The 15,872-nt window shown below is 37.3% G+C and overlaps 1 protein-coding gene across 6 annotated transcripts in view; it reads right to left on the reverse strand.

The window, feature by feature from the left end:
• TRPC4 (transient receptor potential cation channel subfamily C member 4) overlaps positions 1 to 15,872 on the reverse strand; it is a 134,220-nt gene that overhangs the window by 10,944 nt on the left and 107,404 nt on the right. For all 6 annotated transcript variants that reach the window (XM_026790634.2, XM_026790633.2, XM_074535375.1 and 3 more), the window contains 4 exons: positions 14,904 to 15,043; positions 6,749 to 7,062; positions 4,852 to 5,047; positions 3,030 to 3,224 (listed from right to left, as the gene is read on the reverse strand). In XM_026790634.2, coding sequence (XP_026646435.1) covers positions 3,030 to 3,224; positions 4,852 to 5,047; positions 6,749 to 7,062; positions 14,904 to 15,017 — 819 coding nt within the window. In that variant the 5' untranslated portion in view covers positions 15,018 to 15,043. The remainder of the gene's footprint in view (positions 1 to 3,029; positions 3,225 to 4,851; positions 5,048 to 6,748; positions 7,063 to 14,903; positions 15,044 to 15,872) is intronic.

Raw genomic sequence — 15,872 nt, forward strand, 5'->3', positions numbered from 1 at the left:
AGGAATTAGCTGAAAAACTTTGTAGTTTTATGAGATGCCCCTATGGTGGACTGAATCTGCCTGGTCAGCCACAGCCACTCACTTCTTTCAGGGAGCTGGAAGTGTGGTTGCCATGATGGCTCTGCTGGGAAGCTCTCTGCTTCAGAGGGGTTTCAGCTCTAATTCAACTAAGAATAGTTCAACTAAGAATCTAAGATTCAACTAAGAATGTCTATTCTGCAGGGGAAACCAGTGATGTATATGGCCCTACTGTCCCACGTGCTTTAGGGATTCCACTTTCAAATAATAAAAAAAAAAATACAGGAATCAACTAAAAATGTCCCACATCTCTCCCTCATAGATGTCTTCCATCCCAAACAGATCAGTAATTAGTGGTTCACATTCAAATCATAAGGCAGCTTTGTTCAGTTCCTTCTCTTCTCCCAAGAGAGCACCTTAGCCCCTGTAGTATCTTAAAGATCTTGAGAAGGAAATTTCTGTTGTCATAGCTTTTATGCTTGGGGTAAATAATTAGATATCCACCGGAGAATAGAAGCAAATCTGGGTCTCCTCAACCCAAGATATTTGTTTTAAATGCTGCTCCTTTCTTCAAACAGAAATTTCATCCTGAAGCTGAGAAGTCTTTCCCAACAAAAGCTTATTTGAAACTGAAATATATTAATTAAAAGCTCTGATGTTTAGAGATTTTGGGGGATTTTAACTTAAAAACTAAAAGAAAATTCTTTGGAAATGTGTCTTTTGGAAATATATTTTTCCAAATATTTGGAAAAATTCTCAAGACTCCCTGCATAGACTCCCTACCCTTTGACCCTTTGCTGTAGCAGTTTTCCCAAATCTAAGATGTGGGTTTATTGAAGGTGGTATTTATGTACCCTAGCAGGAGGTAGGTGCAGGAAGTAGACATGATCTTTCTGAATCCTCTTCCTCATCATGCCATTCAGCATAGAGTTGGGAGCACCCTGTATCTTTATTATTCCACTTGTCCAGGAATGAGTTTACTCCCAAATCTGCAGTTTGAGAGGGTAAGAAAAAAAAAAAAAATTTCCTTATCCCCGATGGAAGGTCTGACAAGAAATATTGTCCTAAAAGTTTAGCTGGGCTGTATAAGGTTTTTCTGTCTCTGTCTCAGTCAAACAGAAATATACACTGGCATCATACCATTAATTTTAATATCATTCTCTCAGTTTACACTAGCTAATCATCCCTACCAAATGTTTAACAAATGCCTAGAAGCATTGCCCACTCTCCCACACACATCACTCTCTCTCTTGACTTTTTCTTTCTAACAACATCTCATAGTTTCTCCTTCTGTTGGTCTCTGCATTTACTTTTTTCACTTCCTATATTACACAGAGATGTTTTACTCTTAAGATTATTCACCATGCATGTTAGTTAATGTTCTCTTTAGAATTTCTATATGAATCATTGTTAGTCTTTCTTAACTTAAATTTTTTTTCAGTGTGCTTCTTGTCATCCATTACTGGTTTGATTCAATATCACCCTCATGTTCATTAGATCTTTTCCTGGCTGTTTCTTTCTTATATGTACAAGTATGACATCAAAATGAAACAGTTTTGCTTTCACAATTTAGATACTGGCCAACAGTATATTGCAATAAGCCTGATTTGAAACTTTCTACAAAGAGGACGAAATCAATTTATCAGCATAGTAATTCTGAATTGGTTTTATATGTTACTTTTCCTCTTTACCATATATCTGTACATGCATATGAACTTGTTCCTCCAAGTACTTCTAGAGATTAAACTGCATTTCAGGATATGACAGCAGAATAGGTAGGAAAAACTTATTATTCACTTATCAAGAAATAAGGAAGAAATACAAAGAAATGGTTGATATAGAAACGGTCCATCAAATAATTGTATCATACTTCTTTGAAATGGATGGAATTTTTTCATAAGAATCAATAGCACAAGGACCACACCCCTTTCTTTTCCCCCTTACCCACATTTGTCTCCCATATTCCCACTTAATGCTTGGCTATCTGAGTTCTGACAGACTTGAAACATTGATATTCATCAAATCACTATGGTATAAAGAAAATGCCATTATCCACATCTCATCCCAAACAGTATTCTTCATGCTGGAGCTGGCTAAATTCAGCCTAGTTACTGAGGTACTGATTCGCTCATGGGAAATGAAGAAACCTAACTAGAGAGAATTAGCTGTTGGTGAGTTAGGATGTTGCCTGAATATTTGCGGTGACATTATGGAAAAAGTGTGTCACTGACAGAGGTATCTCAAGTAGATGAAGTTAAGGGGGAAAAGTTCAAATCTGCTTTACCAACTGCATCTACCAGAGAAAGTAAGTAGCTGAGATATTACACAGGCATCTGCTGAACCCAGGTGCAGAACTATTCTTGGTCGCCTTGTGTGTCTTTCCCCTCTTTTTTTTTTTTTTTTTCCCTAGAAATGTCACTGCTAATCAGCAGTATCAGAATATGGTATGATTTCAGAATGGGATTCTAAAATAGCTCTACCTTTAAATTCAAGAAAACAAGTCCAAGTAAATGCTGTCACCTTTGAAATTTTTTTTTAATGGGAACAGCTTTTGGTAAAAATACTTTTATGGCAAACTCATTTCATTCCATGTAGAGAGACAGAGACACAGAGAATATCCCATGATGAATACTTCATACATAAGTCTCTGGTTCATGGTATTCAATTATCCCTGACCTGTGAAACTTGAGCTAGGGATTAGCAACCAACAATTCTGACACTGACAGACAAGTATAGACATTTGATCTCTTCTATTTTTTATTGCTCTTAATCTTTCTTGAACTATCTGTAAATTAAGCACAGTCATGGCTCACAATTTATTATACAGGGATATGATGATGCTTTCTCTTCAAATACATTGACATGAATGTAAAAAGTAAACATTCTCTGCTAGAATAATTGTCCAACTCATATGCACATTACTTGACAGGTCAGACACTCTGTAAAGCTGAGAAAAAGTCATCTATATAGCAAAGAGGAGGACTACAGGCAGAGTAAACCACACAACTTACCCCTATTGTTCCAAAACTTTCAGGCTTTCTTCTAATTTTTTTCTTGCAAAGGTGTCTCCATAACCATTTGATCAGATACCACAAAGACTTTGGGCTTGGTATGACATTAAAAGGAGTGGGCAGAGTTCCTCCTTCTTCAAAATAACTCATCCAGAGTTTTGTTCGAGCAAACTTCCACTCAATGTCTGCATGATCCTGAACACAAGAAACACATCATCGACATAGATATTGCTGTAATTAAGGAGGTGAACTAAACCCATAAAAAATCTGAAAAAACTAAAGCAAGAACAATTGAAATCCTAATGAATTGTCTTTTTAAAATACTGCCATCTTTTGACAGTACATCTTTAACACAAAGCAAAGCTAACCTGCGTTACCTCAGTAAGATGTTCGATATGTAAAGTATGTATCTACTTGTAAGCACTTCTTTCCCTGTTACAATCTGTTAAATTATTGAAAGTCTCTCAAAAAGAAAAGGTAATTACAAGCAGAGAAATACTACATTTCTGGAAGAAGCAGTTTGTTGTAATAGCAGTTCACCATTATTCTGCAGAGATCAGTCTAATTATGCTGCTCTGCAGCTGCTGCAACAGTTCAGCAAGGCTCATGCATTTTCTTAGAAATTACCAGTCCCCAAAATTCCCAAACAGGTTATCCAACAAATCATGAGGCTACTAAAACTATTGAGTCAAGTATCTTCTTTTTCTTACTACTTCAGAATTCAATGTTTGGAATAGGTTTGGGGGGTGGGTTTTTAACTTTATTTGAAATTTCATTTATTTTGGAACCTATATAACATTGTAAAATCCTGAAATTTTTGGGAAAATGAAAGCTAAAGGCCATGGAAAGATGTCTAAATCCTAGCAGCTGAACAAGAAGTTTAGATCACTAATGTTAGATTTGGATAGCCAAGAACCTCAGCTACAGGTCTAGTCCTGGTCATACCGTAACAAAAGCAACAGTTTACAACTTGTAGCAAGAAAAGTAAGCACTAAGTTTTAGTGAGTGGTCCTATGTTTAGTGATCTGGTTCACTAAACTCTGACAACTAAAGTTATACAAACACAGGTGGTCAGTTTTTCTTTCGTGGAAACACTTGTAATTTCCAGATTGGAAAAAAAGGCATATTTATAATCTTAAGACTGTGAAGCTTTCTTTTGTTTGCCTTCTGCATGACCATATTTGAATTATGATATGATGAATCAGTGGTTTTTTTTCTTAGTCTCCTTAATAGACACTTTAGAAATAAAACTATGCCAATTGCTCTGGTAATGACAAAGACAGTTTTCATTGAAGGAGGAAGCAGGACTGAGAAAGCCCTGCTTTCTCAAAGGAAGTTGAATGAGAAGACATGACCTTTAGTTTGAATAGCTAGTGTCCTTGGAACATTCTGTTAACTGTATGTCCGTGTCAGATAAAAAAATAAAATAGCAGTCTTTCAAATGCTAATAAATATAATGTATTAAAAATGAAGCAGCAACAGAACAATCCTGGGCAGTCTTTTTCTAAGAAGAAGTCCTGCACAGTGCAGCTTGGGCAGGGCTATAGCCGACATCACCTGCCAGAAACATCAGGACAGCCTTCTCAACCCAAGAGCTGGTTTCTTCACCTCTTCCCCATTTGTTGTTGAGGGGAAATTTCACTTTAACCAGTCCAGCTTGGGTCTGGTTTCCTGTCATTCCAGAACAGTGCAAAAGAATCAGATCCAATTGCAATATTTGTCCCAATGTCCTGCCTGTGAAGTGTTTTACTGCCAGAAAAATTGAATGTAGGAACCGAGAGAGGGTATAATCAGAAATTATCTAAAATAAGAAACAACTTACAGCAATGAGTTGGTAAGAGTTATTCATCATGGCTATTAGCATGTTGAGTAGAACAACCAGAGATATTACATTATAGGTACCAAACATGGTGGCCCCAACAAATTCAGTGAATTCATGCCTTGCTTTCACATTGGTCACATAGAGATTGATGAGTCCAAATATAGACCAGAATAATGACTGCAGCGTTTCAAATAACCTGAAAAACAAAACCCAGAAGGAATAGCTGTATAATAACTACACATTTAGTTCTCAGGTTGTTCAATTTCTCCCAAAACACACAAAAGTTCTTGACTTGACTGAGATGAATGACATTTATCATAATATAGCCAACATAGAGGGAACAGCTAACTAGTGAAACAATGGCCTAGTCTTTCAAATCTGGGCCTCTAGACATACAATACAGAGTCTATAAATAAGCTTGCAAGCAAAGGGCTGATTTTGTTCAAACTACAGAGAGATAAATATAGTTTCAGAGATGTCATGTTGGACACCTTCTTTTGACCCTTTGCTTTAACTATAAGGGGTAGAATAAGGATCCAAAATAATTCAAGTATGATTTTAAAAGTAATTATTGTGTCTCGCCAGGCTGTTGAAAGAAGTATGGTATCCTCACATTATGCAATTCTGATTTGTTGAGAGCAACTGAGATAAAAAGAGTTGAATAATTAGAAAGGCATTATTATCATTAGCATAGGTTTTGTTTTATAAAGAAGGGAAACACAAAAAAAATCATGCTGCTCTCAAAAGAAATTTGTGGTTTTATATTTAAAGCAAATCATATTCCCTTAGAGAAGTTTGTACAACATCTAGGAAGCTAGTCACAATGATGAACTTTAAAAAAAAATAATCCTCTGCAGCTAGATACATCGAAAATTTCCCTTTTTTGTTCTGTGTTCAGCTACGCTGTAGTGTCATAAGAATGGTCCTGGTTAGATTGCTCCTTGAAAGTATGGAGCACATAAAGCATCAAATTTTGACATGACATCTACCTTCTGACACTAGTCCCAGTACTCCTCGCTGTTTCCCAGATGAATATTGCTTCCCTCAATGCTGAGCTCTGAAAAATTTCTGTGTGCTTTTCTGTTCAGATCACATAAAGGTTAGACCTGCATAAGTGTTATTAATATAAAACATAAATAGGCTGTGCCTGAGGAAAATTACTTGATTAAGATGATATAAAGGCTGCTATTTTTATAAAGTTATTTTCTCTAAGAAGGAAGCCATTGATAATAAATATATTTTTTAAAAAAGCCTAGATACACAGAAGTTAATAGTTATTTAGATATTTATAGCAGTAGTTTGATGTAGGTTGAAAGGTGAAAGACAAGAGAATTAGTGTTAATTTGGCAGTGTTTTGGTTCTGTAGATGAACTAAAAACTACAATGAAGCAAAATTGATTTTCAAGTGAAAGAAAAAGAAACAGTTTTTAATAGAAATTAGAAATTTGATTGTTTGGAGTAGAGTCAGTAGAATCTGGGACTGCATGTTTTTTTTACAGCCTATCACATTTGGAAGGAATCTTCAGGTTTTAGAACACCAGACTTATTTAATGCCCACAAGTAGACATGGAAGAAATGCATAGTGACAGCTGCCTGGATGAGCAAGGTCTGAAATGGTGACTTTATGCAACTTCTGATCTCATTTATCTTCCTCTTATCTCTATTTTACCTCATATCTTTTGAGATATCTTGAATTGTAGAGACTTCACTGTGGTATGAGGAGAAAATTATTAGTAACGAAATGTTGTTTTTTTTATTATTATTAGGGTAATATTAGATGTGTTTGTCAGGACACCACTGTAATACCAACAAAAAACAGAGGTTCTTTTCTGTAGACGGCATCTAAGTCATTAAAATATTTGGGGGAGGAGGAGGATAGAAGTAAATAGCTACTTACGTTGAGAATGCATTATTCTGCTTTTCACATCGTATTCCTTTGCAGTTGCCAGGTTCATTTGTCTCATAGTAGAAGTACAGCTGGTTCAATCCATTTGCAAAAGCGAGCAGCACAAGGCAGTATATGAAGAGAAACTTCAAAATGTCCAGCAACATTCTTCCTAGAGATATCTGCAGAGGTCCCAGGTGAGAATTTGCAGTGAATAATGAGATCAAGCGCAGGGAGCTGAAGATGTTTGCAATTGCAAACAGGGCCTCAGCCACCAGGGTTGGGTGCCACATGTCCCAGCTCTCCCGTGGAACTAACCCACTGTACTGAAAACAAGCAGAAGGCAAGAAATTACTCCTCTATTTTGATGCATAAACAAGCATGTCAGTTTCTTTATAAGCTGCTCAATTAATTTGCAGATATCACAATAAATTTTCACAGTAGCGAAAATTTTCACAGTTTAAAAATTCTGACACTGCAAAAGGAACAGTTTTGAGCACCTTGCTTTTTAGAATTGTAGAAATTTCCAGCTGTACAAGCAGGTAAATTATTTCTTTGAAGGAAAGTGCAGGGCTGACAGTGATGGATAGAAACCCACAAAAGCTCTGGCAAGTAGGAAGAAAACATTCAATCACCAAGTAAGTATATCAATTAATCACTAATACTGGACCAATGATGAAAAAGATGTTTATTAATGAACCATGGCAAACTGCTTATGTGTCTTATTATCAAAGAGTCTGACCCTTGAAAGTGTGACTTCTGTTCATGCTCTACCAAAGAAAAATATTCTTGAAGATGAAAGAAATTTGAACTGAAGATTAACTACTATAGCAGACTCATTATTATTTATTTGAACTCATTAATCTGTTTTATAGAACATATCAGATGAGAGAATCTATGCTAGGAAGCCCTCTAAAAAGGGGATAATATAATATAAAGCAGATTTCAAAGGGGGACTATGGTGTTATCTGTATTTACCTATTCTAGACCATGCACATGCACCTTCAGAGCTGCTGGGCATGCCCTGAGCAGTAAGGAAAGGGACTCCATGTGTCACTGGGGCCAGATGACACAACATAAACAGGCATCACAGCATTTCACCACACTCACCCTACAAAGAAAGTGATCACTGTCAGAGTGGTTCAGAAACACCCGAGTAACATATGTTAAGTGTGTAGAATCTGATCAGACGCATCCCAGAATCCTACAGAAACTGGCTGATGTAGTTTCCAAGTCACTCTCCATCATATTTGAAAAGTTTTGTCAGTCAGGTGAAGTTCCCAGACTGGAAAGAGGAAAACATTGCACCCATTTTTAAAAAAGGGGAGAAATTAAAACTTTGGGAACAGCCAACCTTTCAGCCTCCCCTCTGTGCTTGGAAAGGGCATGGAGCAGATCCTCCTAGAAGCTGTGCTAAGGCACATGGAGGACAGGGACACAATTTAAAGCACCAGCACAGTTTCACCAAGGGGAAGTCCTTCCTGACCAACCAAGTGGTGCTCCATGATGGAGTGACTACATCAGTGGACAAGGGAAGGGTTGCAGATGTCATTTGTCTGGACTTGTGTAAGGCTTTTGACAAGGTCCCTTGCAACAATCTTCTTTCTTAACTAGTGAGAGATGGATTTGATAGGTGGGCTGTTCAGTGGATAAAGAACTGGCTGGATGAGTGCATCCACAGAGAGATGATCAACATCTTGACGTTCAAATGGATGTCAGTGACAAGAAGCATCCCTCAGGGATCTGTACCGAGACTGGGACTGTTGAACATCTTCATTAATGACATAGACCAAGAGATTGAGTGCACATTCAGCATGTCTACAGAGAGACCAAGCTGAGTGGTGTGGTTGACATGCCTGGAGGACAGGATGCCATCCAGACAGACTGGGACAAGCTCAAGAAGTGGCCCCATGGGAACACCATGGGGTTTAACATGATCAAATGAAAGGCACTGCACCTGGATCAGGGCAGCTCCCAGTATCAAGACGGTCTGGGGAGTGAAAGGATTTGGAGGAGATGGAGTTGAGGTGCTGGTAGATGAGTGCTCACAGCCCAGAAATCCAACCATATCCTGGGCTATACAAGAAGTGGGGCCAGAAGGCCAAGGGAGGGGTTTCTGTCCCTCTACTCCACTCTGGTGAGATGGCACCCAGAGTGCTGTATCCAACTGCAGCATCCTCTGTACAGGAAAGACATGGACTGTTGGAGCTGGTCCAGAGGCATACAGTGAAAATGGTCACAGAGCTGGAGCACCTCTCTTCTGAGGAAAGGCTGAGAGAGTAGTGGGTGTTCAGTGTGGAGAAAAGGTGACTTTGGGGAGATCTTGTGGCCTTCCAGTACCTAAAAGGACGTCATAGCAAAGATGGAGATAGACTTTTTAAAAGGGCCTGTAGTAATAGCAATGAGCTTAATGGTTTTAAACTGAAAAAGGGCAGATTTGGACTAGATATATGGAAGAAATTTTTTATGGTGAGGGTGGTGAAACACTGGAACAGGTTGCCCAGAGAAGTGGTAGATAACCCATTCCTGGAAACATTCAAGGTCAGGCTGGATGAAGCTCTGAGTTGCCTGATCCAGTTGGAGATGCCTGTGCTTATTGCAGAGGCACTGGACTACATGACCTTTAAAGGTCCTTTCCAACCCATTTCATCCTATGAGTCTGTGATTCTACAATCCAAACTGTGAAGGGGAACTGGGCATTGCTTTGGACACTACCAGTTGGCACAGGCCCCACACCAGGGTTTCTCTAACCAACTGGTGTTGCATGTGAAACTGTCCCAGTGCCTGACAGCAATCCCTGGCACAATGCCATTTACTCATATACAAGCAGCCATAGCAGCTTTGTTTTTGAATTTGGGGATGAGAACTGAAAAACTGAAAAATAGCCCATTAAAGAACTAAGAATTACTCAGCCTTACATTTTGTTCACCTGTGACATTTTTTCTCTACAGTGCAATGAATTAAATCCAGACCTAAATTTCTATGCTAGAATCATAGATCAGTATTCTCTTCATTAGACTATCCCCTCCCTAATGATTATGCTCATCTATCCCATTCACTATGGCTCTTTAATACAGTTCCGATTGATTCAAGTTCAGTGATAAAAAATAGGCAGTAGAAAATAGAATTTAGTTACTGGGGACAACACCTAAGAGATAAAACAAGAATAACAAGCAGAATAAATTATTTTCAGTGTGTTTGAGAAGAGAGATGAAAATTCCTCAGCATGATTCCTATAATGGCTTTCTTTGAATAATATTTTACAGCACATTACTGCAAATTCTCATGGCATGTTAAAACCCTCACAGATGAAAACCTGAACCTTTTAAAAAACTAGGAATAATTGTCTGTACAAGCAAAGGTTGGTGCTGGACAGTGCAGTAGATACTCAGATTAGGGAAAAGTACACAAGCTGTCTTGGGGCAATAAAGTAAAATACAGTCATGGAGAAATGTGAAGAACATTCAAGAAACTGGGAAGAGATGGAGTTTTTGGTAGAGAATCAAAAGCATCAAACTGCAGACATATTTTAGGTGTGGGGAAGTAGTGGCAGATTCTACCTGCTACTACTTGGGCAGGTAATTAGAGGGAAATTAGAGGTGTGAGGGAGTTGGGAGAAATTGAAGAAAATACCCTTCAGAGAAACACATGGAACTACAGGACACTGAGCAAGTATAGCACATGATAAACCAAGACAAGAAGAATCAAGTTTAACAAGTCAGGTGTGGATAGCCATATCTGCACTCTAGCATCTACTCTTACAGTCAGCAAAGAGAAATGAGCATTTCTAGAGTAGTGGGAAAGCAAATACCCCGCATAGGTGAGTTGCTCTTTAAGTTTCTCATTTTCCCCTCATTGATTGTTGGGGAAGGGGATAGACTATCTTTTGCTGTAGTCTGGCAAGATGTGTCCAATGTCACATTTTCTAAAAGAAATGATGTTAAGCAGAAAGGTAAGGAAAAAGGGACCTTGTCTATGATGTCCTGGGTAAAGACACAAAACTGATTTGTTTGAACATTCAGAAAAGATCAAATGACCTTTAATTTGTAAAAGGGAAATCAAAGGCACAGCTGTGATGTTTCAATGTAACTGACTCTTCCTTTTCTGGGCCCAAGTGCTTCCTGCATGTTTGGATAGAATTCAAGAGGTGTCACTGTCATAAGTGGAGAGTGATGGCTGTTATTTCAGTGTTGAAGAAACATAATTTAAAAGACTGTAAATACTTGGCAGAAAAAAGTGAGAAGGGTGAAGGCCTGAGAGATAAGTTTGGAAATTGTCTGTGAAATATACTAACTGCAAGAAGACAGCAAACAATATAAAGAAAATAATGAGTATAAGAGGTCTCTAAGAACAAACCCCTATTGAATACACTAACCAGAGCAGAGGATGCTGAAAAGGAATCTAGAAATATTGCAAAAAAACCCCTACAGAACAAAGCAGCTTTCATCTGTAAAGAAAAATACAGAAGAACAGCAAAAAGACTAGGTATACTAAAACCAGGGACAGTGAAAAAGAAAAAAAATGTATCCTAGAGTCAAACCACATAGAATTGAAGTATTTTTTTTCTCACTCATGTCTGTTGAAGTTCTTCTGTTCTACACAGGATAAATAAATTAATATTGTTCTAAAGAGTGGAAAATGGTAAGAGAAAATATTGCAACACTGAGTTTGCTGTAATTCATGATGTTGATACTCTGCAGTCCTCTATTTGGTGACCCTGATGAATTTCTAACCCCCCTGGAAATGCAAACACAACCTTTTGACATACAGCAAAGCCAACCACCACTTAATTTGATTAAATAAAACCCATTATTCGCTCTGTGGTTGAAGGAAATTTACATGGCACATCAATGGAAAATTAAGAAGAGCAGAAAACAAATTGAGCAGCACATAAACAGTAGAGTTTCAAGGTAAATATATGATGCTTTTGCAGTGTCAGCCAGGGAATACAAGGTAATAATCCCTGATCCTTAGTCAAAGGAACTAAAATGCAAATTCAATATCTGAACCATTTGTGAGAAAAAACTGCTGGATGATCACTGTTTTCCCATTAAAGCAAAAGGCATGAACTCTTGATCTCTTGGAAGCACCACAAGAGATCAAAGAGACATGTTTATCAGGCTACTTGAACGTTTAATGGGCTGTTGGACCTCAGTCTAAGATGACCCTCTTGTTTCTGGCCACAAAGAGACAAATTACATAATATTCATTTCAGGAAAAGTACTTTAAATACTCCTGAAAAGTCATATGTAAATGTGAACTCTTCCTATTTTAAAATGTATGTGGCAATCTTTGCATTCATTATGTGGAATTTCAAGCAGCAGTAGGAAGGGGGCAGGGTGGCCTAGCAGAGAGCTTTAGAATTGTAATTACACTGAGGAATAAGGTCCATAATTTCTCAGGGGTGGAGAGGTGTTAATCTGCCTGTGTAAATGGACATTTAGTCTGTGAATCTGATAAAATACCAATCAAAACAATTTTACAATGCAAACATGTAACAATGTGTTAGTTTCTGCAGAACTAGTGGCAGGAGAGATATACAATCTTATTTACTCCTGAAAAAAGTAGACCTGACACAGTGGTCATTAAGCCAGTTAATGTTTAGATAAATAATGTACTTTAGCTACTTTTCAGAGTTCTTGCCCTGAATAGGAATTTGTTTCCCTACTAGATCTTCACATCAGAGGCTGAGGCATGTTATCAGCAATATGAGATTGTATGTGATTTTTAGCAGAATTGGAAACAAGCAGCACTAGATCCAATGCTCAAGTTTAACAAATATTTAAGAGAAAGCAAGAAGATTCTGCACACATGTTAGCACTGCACTCACCCTTACATATCAAAACAAAATATATTATATGCAGAAAACATGAAAGGAACCATTTTTTCTTAAAAATACCTAAAAACCCTTCATAAAAACAAATGTGTTGCTTAAAATCTGTCATCTTGTACTTTAAAAAAATAGAACAATGTACTATAGATTATGATATTTTTATGGAGGAGAGAGCATTTTCAATGGATACACTGGATAATTTAGGAAGACCTAACATGTTGATACAGGGACAATAAACCACAGGCCATTGAAAATTATAAGATGTCCTTATTTTATTTGAACACTGGCAACGAAACCAGTTACTTTGAGTTATCTTAGCAGTCTCTCATCCTGAAATTATAAGCTTTGGTGAATTTTACATTACCCCATCAGCTACTCTAGGTAATATCCATCTACTTAACTACTGCATCAGTAAGAGCCTTAAACGGGCAATAAACACTGTATTTTACTCTGGGAATATTTATCACACAGGAGACGCTCATAATTTCATTCAAGGGAGTTGGTTAAAACGTTTTCTTGGGTGGCTGGAACTGATCCATAGAAGATAGAATAAATCTAAGAACTGACCTTATATATTTGCTTCAATAAAGACAGAAGAGCTGTAACTTAGAAAAACCTGACTCACAATGCTTAGGAAAAGAAAATGAAGGCTTTACATTAAAATATACTGGTTACATTTGGCATCCTCTCAATCTCATCTGGCATAGTGGCAAAGAACTCTGTTGCAGGCATTTGAAGGAATGTGGCAGGGTATTAAATAACACTTATATTCCTCTGTTTATTAGCATGGGTTATCATGTGTTCCAGTTGCCTAGCACAGCTTTTGTAAGCATTGTATTCACTATGATTAAAACGTACACACTAATTTGGAGAGTAATGGATGCACATTACCCCAGATACTGTCACCTTGGAATCTGATTACTGTAAGCAGAAGTTATTTTGGAGATGAAAGGATTATAATGTCTTCTAATCAATATTACTCTGAAGTAAATAATTGGCCATCTCCAATGCTTTGGAAACATCTATTTTAAATGAACTCTGAGCTTTATTTCAAGGGACAGTGAAATGACTATTTATTTTCTAGTCATTTTATTATAAAGCATCTTTGTGTGTAAAAAGGCATTTCATCAGCTTTTAAATGACAGTTTACCACTCTTTGGAGCACCTTCCTCTTTCAGGCTCCAAATTTCTCCAAATGAGAAGACTTCCAAAGGTTTGCAGCCACAGATCCAGCATGTCAGAAACCTTTCGTCAAAGAAGGCTGATGTGTCAACATATGACCAGGGTAGGGTCTTTGTTCATCCCTGCTCCTGACCGGCTGGCACACGGAACTACAAGATGATATAAATTAGAGTTCCTGAGCTCCTCTATGCCTGTGGCAGGGCTGCAGCAAGAACAGCTGCTGTTTGAGGAGAGGAAGTCATCACTGGCTACTTGATGGCTCTCTCCTTGTCCCAGTCAGAAGCATCTTGGCAGAGGAGGGGCTCTCCTTCCATGCACACAGAGTAGTACTATTGCAACTATAAATTATTGCTGGTGGCGGGGAACTTGAAAAAGCTGAAGTACAATGCTGATCCCAGTGGCCAGTAAAAATGGGATTATCTCTACTTGGATGTGGTAAGAACTCTATGACAAATGCTAAGAAATCCTTATATTTCCTTTCATATGTGGTTTCCTTGTGCTATAGATAATTTTTGGCTCAAAATATCTCATTTTATGAGGAATTTCTGTCATATTATTTATTCATGTGGAATACAGACAAAATGTTCACAACATGTTCTATGCCTTTGGAAAGAAGGGCTGTTTTGCTGGAAGATACTTAAAGAGTGGAAATATAAGACTTTTCATAACAAGTCCATGAAAAGAACATAAAAATGAACACACAGCCTCAAATTACTTATAATAAATTTTCAAACAAAATTAAAATCTTGCTCTTTAGTTCCCCCCACCAATTTTGACTACATATTTTGGCAGTAGTTGTGTAAAATTGTCTTAGGGGTAATAATTTCCCACTAAAAAAGTCAAAGATTAACATAAAATGCAAGCATTATAAAAGATTACAGATAATTTTCATTTCTCAAGAATTTAAAAGTATGACAGTTCAGGACAAAATAAAAAAAGATTTCACAGGCCAAGGAGAAAAAATCATAAAACCCAGTATTTTGTTTGCTCTTATACTTGTCTAGTTTCCTGTCATTGCTGCAGCAGATTCACAGAGCACATCATACATCTCTTGAATTGCTAAGCCTCAGGACCTCCAAACAGAGATAAAAGATTGAAGAAGCCTGATTTAATTTATCTTTGAAATGTTGCTGATTTTTTTTTACAGTTTACCTTTGAAAATGCAACGATTTTCAAGGAGATTGTTGCCAAGTACAAGGAGTTCATTACAAAATCCATGAGATTCCACCAATCGTGAATGTAGTCCTGTAGTCCACCATCCCACATCTGTTTAATTTCACCCCAGATAAAACCTGAAAATAAAACATAATTCATTAGGCATGAATATTAAGTTTTAAAAGGCTGTGACTATTCTAGACACTTAACTCATGATAGATTGATTTTCCTTACATCTAGTGTAAAGGGCAGGTGGATAAGTGCTCTAATTTACACATCCAGATAGGTAAAATTTCATCTTTTTGCTATTTCCAGAATTAATTTGTCACACAAAACCCCCACAAAAAAATCTGCTTCTACAATGACAATTTCTTTGGTTTTCTTCAATCACTTTCTCATTGTATCCTAAAAAGTATAAAAAGAGTCTTAAAATAAGCTCCCAGTGTCAACTCAGTCCTTGGCAACGGATGCAATGTATTTCTGGAAAATTTATGACTGCAGGTCAATCCAACACAATTTATTTTATTTGGAACCCACATAATAAGGAAGAGAATTTCTATTGTTATTGTCAATGCTGAGCTAAAGTCTCCCTTTTCCATATGAGAGAGTAGTGTCTCCAGAAGAAAGTCTTTTGTTTGACACCTTCCTTTGGGACATGAAGCAATTGAAACTGTTTTCAGGTGTGCAGAGCACATGTTGTGCTAGACACAGTGAAACACAAATATTCAATCCAACTGGAAAATCTTGCAAGTTGTCTAACATGAACTTGGTTTAACCGCTTCAGAGACAACTGTGTGGAGACTCTTTTTAATGCTATAAATATTAAAACCCCTCTGAAGAAGATACTCCACATTACTGTATAATAAGACAACACAGTACATTTAGATGCACATTTCATGTTATTGTCTAGAGATTTTTTGATAACAATACCATTGCAACTTTTAATTTTTCACAGTTAATTATTTT

This window comes from Zonotrichia albicollis, chromosome 2 (assembly GCF_047830755.1).
Source record: "Zonotrichia albicollis isolate bZonAlb1 chromosome 2, bZonAlb1.hap1, whole genome shotgun sequence".
Classification (NCBI taxonomy): Eukaryota; Metazoa; Chordata; class Aves; order Passeriformes; family Passerellidae; genus Zonotrichia; species Zonotrichia albicollis.